This window comes from Schistosoma haematobium, chromosome 3 (assembly GCF_000699445.3).
Source record: "Schistosoma haematobium chromosome 3, whole genome shotgun sequence".
NCBI classification, from domain to species: Eukaryota; Metazoa; Platyhelminthes; class Trematoda; order Strigeidida; family Schistosomatidae; genus Schistosoma; species Schistosoma haematobium.
This window is the reverse complement of record NC_067198.1, coordinates 37,415,257-37,427,942: the sequence shown is the minus strand read 5'-3', so window position 1 is coordinate 37,427,942 and position 12,686 is coordinate 37,415,257. Positions and strand designations below refer to the sequence as shown.

Genomic DNA, 12,686 nt, shown 5'->3' with positions numbered 1-12,686 from the left:
GAAATATCAGGGGTGATTTCAGTGAATGTGCATATGTCACCTTTTCTATCTATGTAGGTGTGGTCTCTATTGTATACGTATTGCCTCTGTTGAATACTCAGTCTTATTGCTTATATTCTTAAACAAATATCACCACGATTCCCACAACTCTCAGTGAGAACAAATAAGACCGATGCAATCAAGATTTATTTGATTGTCTAAATAAAAGTCCCAAAAACAAATCCAGGAAAATCACTTCTGAAATCATATAATTTAAAGATCTAAGTATGATCATTCGTCTATTAATTTTCACATCAAAATATTCTGTTGTTTCTTTCGTTTTTATTTATTATTCAACAAATCAACCGTTTGGCTTGTCGAACAATTACTTTGATTATTATCATCCTCTTTCTTCCAATTAGTCGATATTGTTTTATACCTACAGTGACAGTATATAGTTATTACGTAACCCAACTACTGGATGAGGATTACCTCATTGTTGTAAATCACACACACATACATACATATAGCCATGATGAGAAATTAACTGAAAAGAAATTTCTTCGCTCTATTCGTTCGCCTTAATAAGAAAGCAGTCTCTAGTAATTCGATGAATTCCAAGAATATTCAAAGAGCTGTTAGTAACCTGTGTGTAAATTAATTGGGTCTAAATATTTTGATATTGTCTATTTGATCCTTAAATAGTCAATAGCAAATTTTATCTGGGAATCTTTTTAAGTGTTCGCAGCATCAAATAGTCTGACCACTTAGTGCCAGGTTCGATGTACAGTAGTTTCTCTAGTGTTTAGGACGAAGTTGTGAGATCTACCGAGTTACACTACAGTACAGTTCAATATCTACTATCGTAAAATACATACGAACAACTCCAGAATACTTTGAGCAAATGAGATTCTATTGATAATTTGTATAAGAAGTGTACAGCATAAAGGTAAGGCCTAATACTCTAAAATAAAAAGCATATTCTTGTGAGATTTGATGCAGGGGAAACATCAAAAATTCGGTATGAACTCAAGTCTTCAACACAAATGTTGGGCATAAATGTACAAGGTTGTGTTAGGACACTTATCGGTCGTCTAAAGTAATACACAGGGATAAGTATGTAATTATTATTACTTGATCAATCTGTCATGTTTCACCATCAAAATCAACTCCAGTGAGTGTTGTATTGATTGAATCCGTATCACTATTACTTCGACTTAAACCTATTGTTCTCACTGTTGGTTTACTAGGGAAATCAATGACAGTTTCACGATTTTTCACAGTTTGTACACGTTCCATTTTATATGCCTCTGGTTCTAGCCGACATCCAGCTTCAAGTTGTCGCAGTAGACCAGCATTTGAACTATTGTCACATTGTAAAATTGTGGCTGCCCATAGATCATCTTCTAAATAATCGATAATTTGTAATCCACGAGTAATATATGATAGTGAAGTTTCTGACATGTTCAAATCATGATGTGGTGAATCCATATCACTTAGACTCTGTAAACAATAACGAAAAAATACGAGGTGAAACAATGTTGTAAAAGTCAAATGAATAACTTCAGTCTTATAAATAAGCTTTAAACTTGAACAGAATAATTAAAATGGAATTATAAAGATGAATGAAGTAGGAATAATAAAATGCATCCGAAAAAAAAACAAATATTTCAAGAGACTTTTCCCATGCTTCACAATATTGAATTTGTTTTGTTTACTACACTAACTTCATCAAACACTCCAAAACCTGGATTATTTTAAATGAAACGACATATACTACTAAGAAGTACTGATTTATTTAATATTGTTTAAGTTATTCATAAGTCAACATTGCTTGCATGTGAACGCTTAAACCTGACAAAGTTTAAATTGCATAATTTAAAGGTACACTGAACTTCATGTTACAATCGAATATTGACAAAAATAAACAGATGAAGATACACGGTACAATTCTTAAATAAAGAATGATTTTTTCCAAATAACGCATGGTAGATGGATGATATTCAGGAAAATTTTGTTTACACTTTAAAAATTAATATCACATACTAATGATTATTCAAAGATAAACTTATTCGGTTTCTCAGCATGATATAGTTACTTCATGAGTCAACTGAAACTTCAGTGAGCAGTAAAACTAAGTACACAATAATTTTAGTTATTCACTAATTACATTGACCGATCGATTTATGATTGTAACTTATCTGTATTATAGACAATCGACAAAGTAAGTTGGAATGACACGTGAAGTAAACATTAGTTTTAAAAAAAGCTTAGGGTCAAATGATTCGATTTCCTAAACAAATGATATTTAGTAGCATTTTCACAGCTGAAGTCACGAACCGATCAACGAGGGAGACTACTATTGAAAACCTAGAAGCATTGGATGGCTTTTTTAGTTCTAGTATAGAACTCCTTGAGAGTACTCATTCATCGGAGTTCAATCCGTGTTGGATGTGAAACAGTTATTCATGGTAGGCAATAAATGAAGGGTTGCACAAGACCATAGATTGATTCAAGTTAAACATCAACACCGTTTTAGGCCAGCTCAGTGGTCTAGAGGTTTAGCATTCCTGCACAAAACTGAAGGTCCTAGGCTCGATTCCCACCTTGGTGGGTGGTGGTTGTGGATACTCATGGCTAGAGAGTTCCATAGTAGTGAAAAATGCCCTTTCAATGCTTCCAAGTTTTTATTGCTGGTTTAGTTAAGATCAGTTCATCATTTCAACTGTGAAAATTATATTTAATAAAGATACCTTCAGCTCAATTGCACATTGCTATATACGAAAAAGTAATCGAAAAGAACACCAAATTTCTTCTGCTTATGTACAAGTCACTGACATTTGATAAAACAAAACAATATTATAAATGTGGAATTATGTTAATAACAACAAAATGTCATCAATCTATTATCACATAAATGCAAAGATGGATAGTGGCTAGCAGTGGAATCCAGGACGCTCGTTTCGTCCTACTAGGGACTCGTCAGTTAGGTGTACTTGCACCTGATGATTGATGTTCACTCTGGGGCATGAACTCAGTACCGTTCACTTCAAACGCCATCTCGTTATCCACTTAGCTACCGAGGCACTACACACAGTATGCACATATGCCAATAAGAGACTGATCAATTACACTCCTAAACATCCATGGGAGGATTCAACAAAGCAATACCAAGTAAATATTATTACATGTGTAATAATTATAATGTAGTCTGTATACAGTTTATCTAATCACCTAAATATAAATCTAAATAGATAATATATAAAGACAATCATAAAATTTGTGTAAAATATAGGACATTGATTATGGTAATTGAACAATTAAACCATAAATGTATAATAATTCTTATCATTGATCATTAAAAAAAAAATTAATTTAATCTGATAAATAAATCCGCATAAAGTTTTGTTTAATTTAAATGAATCTCGTGGGAGGGGGCGGGATCTTGGATGCGCACTGCTGAGGAGTCCCACAATAGGATGAAACGGCCGTCCAGTGCTTTCAGGTTTTCCATGGTGGTCTAGCTTCAATTGACTCATGATTTAAACTATTAAAATTACTATTATATCCACAAAACCCCTTCTGATAATTTAAATGAATCAAATCTAGTTCATTATATCATTGTCCATTAATTATTATATAGAATTAGTCTATATATCATCAGATAAAATTGACAAAATAATCCTGAAAATAATCAGCATTTTATTGATTTATAAACAATAAGATAACTTTAGTGAAAATCTGTATTGTGAAAATGGTTGTATAACTTTAGTCTGTATAATCTTCTTAATAAATTTCATTAGAAAGCTAATGATTGAACTTTATGATTTAGATACATGAAGATATCTGTAAGCCGAATGAATGGTTCTTATATAGCACACAACTTGAGATTTTTAATATAAAAGATAAATAAAAAAGAAATCAATAGTTATTGATTTATCTTGGAGACAAAATTCTCATTCGAAAAACTAAACATCTTTCACATTCTTCAGTTCTCATTACAATAATAATTTATAAAAGCTTCATCTGTCAAATCTAAGCATTTGAAATTTCATGGGATGTATATTCGGCTAAGTTACTTTTTTTAAAATGAATGTTAATTGAAAAAGATTTTTGAATTCTATGCAGAAAATAAAAGCCTTAGACAGCGAGTTTTAATGTATATTGATGTATTTCGATAGGCAGATTTACGTCAAAATGTGTAGTATATTGATTAGCTTAATTAACTCTTGGAATGATGGCATAATTTTAAAGTCACTTTTCGGTATCTGTATAAATAGAAGGTATTTCATACTAGGGATAACGAAATCTATTTGAATTTAGGGTTTTTTAGGAATATCACTATATAAGCACTTAAAATGTGACCAAATTTTCTCCAAATTTCTCTGATAGACATAAACAGTTTTAGAGTTTTTATGAATACCGTAGATTGATATTGTTGTCGTATATTTTATGTAATAGAAGATGAAAGTTATTCATATTTAAATTTCAAGTGAAAACCCAATATTAAATTTCTTAATTCTAACTGGCTTATCTTCACTTTACATTTTTATTGTATGTTCGTTCAATTTGGTCGTTCAACGCACTGCTGAGGAGTTCCACAATAGGACGAAACAGCCATCCAGTGCTTCTAGGTTTTCCATGGTGGTTTAGCTTTAACTGACTCATGATATCAACCATTGAAATTATTATAACATCCACAAAAACCCCTTAAATAACTTTACCACGAAAATTGTAGAGTTCACTGAAAATTTAACAAAGGCAATTGTAGCAGTAGTCTCGGCATCAGTAGGCCTCAGCATACACAAGGAGAAAACCAAGGTCCTCAAATACAACACGGAGAACACCAATCCAATCACTCTTGATGGCGAAACTCTGGAAGATGTAGAATCCTTTACATACCTGGGAAGCATTGTCGATAAACAAGGAGGATCAGACGTAAACGCAAGGATTTGCAATGCAAGGGCCGCATTTTTACAATTGAAGAACATATGGAACTCAAAACAACTGACAACCAATATCAAAGTCACAATCTTCAATACGAACGTCAAGGCATTCAGTTCTACTGTACGGAGCTGAAACTTCGATAACTACTACAACCATCATCAAGAAAGTGTAAGTATTTATAAATAGTTATCTACGCAAGATACTCAACATCCATTGGCCGGATACCATTAGCAACAGCCTTTTATGGGAGAGAACAAACCAGCTTCCAGCTGAAGAAGAAATTAGAAAAAGACGATGGAAATGGATAGGACATACATTACTCAAATCACCAAACTACATCACGATGCAAGCCCTAACATGGAATCCTGAAGGGGATCGGAAAAGAGGAAGGACAAAGAACACATTACGTCGGAAAATAAAAGCAAATATGAAAAGGATGAATAACAACTGGAAAGAGCTGGAAAGGACTGGCCAGGACAGGGTTGGATGGAGAATGCCGGTGAGCGGCCTATGGTCCTTTCACGAGGAGTAACAGGCGTAAGTAAGTAAGTAGGTATTGTTTACTCATTTTTTTCGTCTTCAGACAATCCAATTCATGTTTTTTTTCCATATTCGATATTCACATGATTTGTTTAGATCATTTACCCTCCTCATTCATTTTTTATTAAAATAAATCAGTCAGCACACATTATGGTTAAAACTAAATAATTTAAACGTTTCTTTCCTATAGCTACTAAAGACCATGTTATATTTCTTATCTCTGAAATATAAAGAACACAACAAAGTTAATAAGGTCATGTCTAAACTGAAAGTAGAAAAGGATGTTTGTCTATTAATTTCCAAATTTTTTTTCAAAATTATAATCGATTACTCTCTTTTAAAACTAAATCTCCCCCCACAAAAAAGAGAAAATATTGAATACAGGTCATACATTTTTTTTTTCACATTCAATTATCGATAAACACAATCACAATGTCAAGTCAATTTAAGGATAATCCTGATTTAAATCGAATTTTCTTTCTTACCAAAAAGAAAAAAAAGAATTACTTTGAATAAAAGGTGAAAATGTAACTACAAACTAAAGTATAACAAACATTTTATTGATAAATAATTAAACTTAATAATGCATACACTCGCGACCTGCTTGAGTATCTGGGCTACCTATTCCTACCATCTAGATATTTCAACAAGTTATTTATTTTTCTTTGTTTTAATATATCATAATGTTTATTAATCGCATAACATATCCTGGTGCATTTCTGAAAAGTGTACAACTTTTCGTTGTCAAAGTTACAAAAAGCCCAATAAGAGATAATGTGGTCGCTGGCAATATGCATCAAAAAGAATATTCATTATTCAGATGTTCATTTACTGAACTGCTAACATCTAACTTGTGATCACTCAATATTTATCGTCAAGATCGACTAAGAACTAAGAAATGGAAACTTGTTGAAATACTTTGTGCTAAGAATTCTATATTGTACCAAAAATATAATATTGGATAATGCTTATAATAATAATAATAATAATAATAATTACCATTGTGTATATGTAAATGATAAAATGATTTAGGTATTTTATTTATGTATCTGTTTTATTTATTGATTTATTTTTTGGTAAAATGGGATCAAGTTATGGTAAATTTGTTGTTAAATTGATTGTTCTAACTATTGTCATAATCAATAAAATATTATTGATTTAAGAAATTGTAATTATATTGATACATAATCTGATTCATGTATTGTGTGACTAACTTCAAGATAAGTACCTAAGATTAAATATGTTAAGAATGTAATTATTATCATTAACGACAGTGGATGATAGTTATTTAATATCTCAAATTAATCAAAGTTGGGATCATACCATTGGACACGAACTTAGTGGTTCTGTTAGTTAAGTGCTTGTCTTGTTAGCAGAAGGTTCTGAGTTCAATCCTTGATGAGTTCCTTGGTAGGACGAAACAATTGTCAAGTTCACTTTATTATTTAATAGTAGGATAATTGAGACCAATCTGTTTGGAATAGAAACAACAAGTCAATCATCATATCCTTATTTTCAACTCAAAAATTTAATCGCATATACACATAAAACATTATGATTAGTGACAATATATCCTTCATTGTCAGATTATTGTGATGATAGGTGGTGGGGAGTTACAAGGAAACCCTCATCTAGTTATCTAGTTTGTATAGTTTCCGTGCTAGTTGACATTCATCATTAAGGTGTATTTATAACTTCATGGGAATGGATTCTCCTTGTGAACTGCGAGCTGAAGTTACCAAGTTTCATGGTCTGAGATCTCAGCACTAAACTATTCTAGGAGCGACTGATATCATATAGGACTGAGATATTTATATTGACTGGTGCGATTACATGTCCTAGACGATTGGGAAAACATTAGTAACATATTTTAACCATACATCAATTAATTAATTATGTGATTATCATATCAAATCAACATGCAACCAAAATTTTTCTAAAAATTGTTTATAGTTAGATAGTTTAGGCAAACTTAAATACTCTTAACCAAGTTAAAAAAAAAAGGTTGACATGGACTGTTGTCAATGGAAGCTTTATTTTGAAAACCATAAAATGGAGCTATTTGCTTCATTGTGATTTTTCCGATAATCTTAGATAGTTTATATATTTGACTGTACACAAGATGGAGTTGAAGACTTCTGAACAAGAATTCAATGATCAAAATCTCTCATCTGTTTCCACCAAGGCATATGATATATGTATTACTGTACCACAAAACAATTCTGTACTATTCAAATTATAAAAAGCATAATTATAGTACAGCTCTTCTGTAAACTAGTATAATGCTCAATTACCCTTCTATAGGGTTGTTAACTTTATTCAGTTAGTGAAATATTAAAACCTATTACAAGTTTCATCGTTTAGTGGTAATTATGATGCTTTTCAAGTTTGAAACAGAAAAAACACTTTTAATGAGTACAGAACTTTTCACATAATATTTAACTGAATAACTTCATTGACACTCGACAGAACTATCAGAAAATATGCCACAAAAAAAAAGAGAAGACATCACTTCATAAAAATTGTATTAACTAAAAGCGACTGACGGTGGAGGGGAGGTAATGAATACAGAAGTACCAATTTCAAAGCAAATGTTCACAACTACTTGAAATACATGAAACAGTTCTGCAAAAAACAATGATAACGATTTAGAATTACAATAGTTGAGATCATGAGTCAATTGAAGCTAGACCATCATGGGAAATGTAGAAGCACTTGACGGTCGTTTCGTCCTATTGTGAGGCTCCTCAGCAATACGTTTCCACGATCTCACCCCACGAGATTCCAACCCATGACCTTTCGGTCTCTCACGCGTAGGTTTAACCTCTAGACCACTGAGCCGGTCTTCAACGGTGTTAATGTCTAACTTAGATTCTCGAATAGCGGGATCGTGGATGTGCACTGCTGAGTAGTCTGATACCAGGACGAAACGGTCGTCCAGTTCTTCCAGGTTTTCCATGGTAGTCTAGTTTCAATTGGCACATGATCTCAACCATTGAAATTACTATAATATTTACAAAAACTCCTGATTTAAAATTAGTTAAGAATAAAATTGTCAACTGAATTACAGTACAGACTATTTTCAATATTTCATTGTACATTGGAAACTTATGTATGATAGATAAAAGACAATTACATAAACAATTTTATCTAAATATCTTGTGTAACAGAGTTATTATGCAAATTATTTACATGTATTTAAATAAGGAGGAGTAAAATGAAAAGTACACTTTGACTTATGTGAAAAGAAATGAAGACTGAAAATTAGAATTTTAAAACTGAAAAATATATCATGAATTTTACTTAGACACTGAGATTGCAATTTGTTTTGTACTATGAAACAGATATCGTTATACATTTATTCATTCAGTTACATGGATATTTGGTCTTTGTTAGTTTGTAACAAGCGATTTATACTACTGAATATTGGATAAGTAACAAGCGTAATCAATCAAACTGAATAGTCAGTATCTTGCGTTTTTTGAAACAACGATAGAATTTGTTCCTGTTTATATTAAAGTTCGGGTCATTTGTTAAGATAATTTGTGTATTCGTTACTAAGGCATTGTATAGTTTGTATTGAAATTTCTTAAATCTTATGTGTTAACACATTAATTAAATAAGGTTATCAAACATTATAAACAAAGATGGATAGTGGCTGGCAGTGGAATACAGGATTCGTGTTTCGTTTTATTTGATACTTGTCAGCTGGATGTACCTGCATCTCACAGTTGATGTTCACTCAGTGACGCAAGCCCAGTACCGTTCACTTCAAATGCAACCGCGTTATCCACTTAGATACCAAGTCCAGATAGCCACTAGTTTCTGCAATGAGATGAAGTTTAATTCATTTTTGTATTGGTTGTTTGTACTTTCCCATTGATGTTTAGGATTGCAATCAATCAGTCTCTTATTGGAATATGTGCATCTTGTGTGGATTAGCGGTACAGGTACATCCAGATGACGAGTTCAACATAGGACGAAACACGAGTTCAGGATTCCACTGCTAGAGACCACTCATCTCTGCTCATAATGCTTGTGACTTAAGGCAATATCGGGTCACTCTATACAGAATACACATATGCCAATGAGAAACTAATCAATTTCAGTCTCAAACATGAATGGGAAGATTCAAACATCGAATACAAAAATGAATTTATCTCTACAAATCCCACATACTAATTGTTATTAACTATCATTAGTGACTGATTTCGAACTGTAATTTCAGTAGTTTTACTGGGAAGCTGTGATTAGTGTAGTTTATTAATGTTGGGTATGAAACATATATCACCGAAGGGATTGAATAATGGTCGTAGTATATCGTTAATTGGTTGAGGTTTGTAACGTAAACTACTAGATAAAAACCTAGTGCTCCTAAGTTTCAGTTCCCATTGCTCCATCTATGGGTTATGGATTCGACTATTGGCAGGTAGCATGCGGGACGTACCAAAAATCCTATACTAGGAAGAAACAGCTGTTAAACGTCTCCTGGTTTTCAGTGTTTGTCTAATTACAAAAATTAAAAATCACAAATCATCTATACTGTAATTTGAATTCACCCTATTTACAACCATTTAAAGTGAATTGATAGAACCACATAAAAATAGGAAGGCTCTGTACCTTTCTATAGAACGCTGTTGAACATTTGACAAACGATAATTCACTTTGTAATATCAATTTTATTTTCAGTAAATTATCAGGTTTTTCTATGAACATATGTTTTTATCATTTACTAGACTATGGAACCATTGGTGCACTAATAAAACTATCATTTACTTCTAAAAAGCACATTACCACTAACATGGGATGGAAACATACGACATCGTAAATACTCAGTTAGTTCGACTAATCCATAAATATATATCACATGTTCAGTAGTTAATTGACTGGCAAAAGTCAACCACCATGTGACCATATTTGGCTATAATAATAATAATAAAACAATTATTTCAGAAATTAGTTTCCAAGACAAAACATATGATCATCACATATGTCTGGTATTGAAAATTCTCTATTAAAAAAATAATACGACCGATATAAATGACATTCGGCTAAAAATTATACCAATGAATTATTGGTTAGATTAAACATTGTATACAGATCTATTTTGAATTTCAATCAACCATATTGATGAAAGAAGAATTTCAGTAGACAGAAAATGAAAATAAGTTCTTCATTATAAAATGTTGAACTATGAAACAGAAGGGGAAAAATAGTAAAAAGTAAATTTATCTGTGAGAATTATGAATTATTTTTATTATTTTTGGTAATGTTTCATCCTGTTTCGGACTTGTTATTGAAAGTACTTGAATCTCAGTGTTGATATTTGTATCAGGATTGAACTCAAGGGTCAAATGCTCAATGCTTAATAGATAAAGCGTTTGTACTTGAAGTGATGTATACTGGGTTTGAGTCTCAGTGTAAATATTATCCTGAGATCGAAATACATCTAATTGAAGAACTCCAAATGTGCTCCATGGATTTTACTGCTAGCTACAATCTAATTTGACTTAAAGTTGTTACTATATGACATTATAAATGCAGTCCCCTTATAATGCATGTACACAAACATAAACAGACCAACTACATATTGTAATAGCAACCCTGAGAAGTAACAAAGCTTTACTAATTGTAAATTAAGTTATTCGAGAAGTCCGAGTAACTAATGGATCTAGTTGTGGGAGTTCACAGTGTTGGATAAAACTTAGATCCGCTTGATAGATTACTAGAATAGATTGATTTTACCTCCGTCAGACTGTTTCCATGTTGTACTTATGATGTAAATGTTGTTGGAAAATGTGCTGCCTACCTTGCTTAATGGAAATTAATACTCATCTTCGGTAGAAATCCATCCTTGTCCTTAACATTTTAAAAACATCAAATTCTTGAAACCAGATACTTTATTCATGAGGGCTTCATTACCTTTATAAATAAAATCATCTATACAAAACTTTAATTCTTAACATCGTCTACTTGCTATACCGATTAAACTTAGATAACACTGAATATATATATATATATATATATATATATATATATATATATATAATCTTTGCGTCTGCGTAAAGTAGAATAAAGTGATTGCATTAGTTTGTGAGGAAAATACATTTAGAAGAGTTTCCAGTTGCTTGGGTGATATGATATATGTGAATCTATTACAAAAAAACCCATACATTAGTCATATATTTATTTACTGGGCCAATATCCAATGTGCTCAGAGGTATATTGACTAAACTTTTTTCTCCATGAGTTCTCTTAAGGTATGACCTAATCTCAAACCATCATAAGAACTCAATAATAGTAGACCATTGGTCATTTTAAAATGATTTAAATCTATAAACTCTGATGATAATGCATGAATTGATGACTTTCTTCTTTATTCTCCCTGTAATTCAAGATTAATTACATATGTTTTCATCTTAATAAGTTTGTACGGTCACTTTTCAAATTAATCGTTTACAAGAACAGTTTAACTAATAGTTTATAACGATATAATATACATACCTGAATGTAAATCGGTAAACAAAATCACCATATAAATGAAAAACATCATACTATAATCTTATTTATTCATTTTGATTACAAAGTCAACAGGAAGAAAAGAAGTTGGCCAATAAATCGTACATATAAATTGGTATACTAGTGTTAGATCTAATTAAATACTTAACATAATAATGTATAATTATAAATCGTTAACATATTCTTTATTTTCATTTCGAGTTAGAAATGGTTGAAGTGTTTTTCAAACAGAATGGTGACTTCTTTTCTAAGTGACTCATCAAAAATTGGAACATTGAAACAGAGAATACAAAGCTACTTTAAGTATCATATTTCCTGCAATTGTTTGAATATATACATGATAGTTTACATATATGTTTATGATAGTGGGTTGAAGTGGAAAAAGTTTGTTTGGAGTAACAATGAAGTATAGAAATGCTTTGAAATGATGAATCTTAAATAATATAATAAATGTGTTAAAAATTCTTCTATTGGTTGTTACTATTAACAAAGAAAGTGATATGTAATGAAATGGAAAGCTCAGATACTGTTACTGTAATAGATTATTGTTATTTTAAATAAACGAGACCTGTTATTGTGGTGAACAAATTACGGGTGGGGACATTCGAGTTATATTTACAGAGTTACTTGGTTAAATAATATTTAATTTGCAAAATGTTCAATAATTGTCTCGAACTTCATTGTTCTTGCATTTCCATAAT

At 31.4% G+C, this 12,686-nt stretch overlaps 1 protein-coding gene across 2 annotated transcripts in view; it reads right to left on the bottom strand.

Annotated features, from left to right (window-relative positions):
* Positions 1 to 787: 787 nt before the first annotated feature.
* Positions 788 to 12,686, bottom strand: part of MS3_00005699 (uncharacterized protein) — a 28,228-nt gene continuing 16,329 nt past the window's right edge. For both annotated transcript variants that reach the window (XM_012940879.3, XM_051213797.1), the window contains exon 2: positions 788 to 1,482. In XM_012940879.3, coding sequence (XP_012796333.3) covers positions 1,126 to 1,482 — 357 coding nt within the window. In that variant the 3' untranslated portion in view covers positions 788 to 1,125. The remainder of the gene's footprint in view (positions 1,483 to 12,686) is intronic.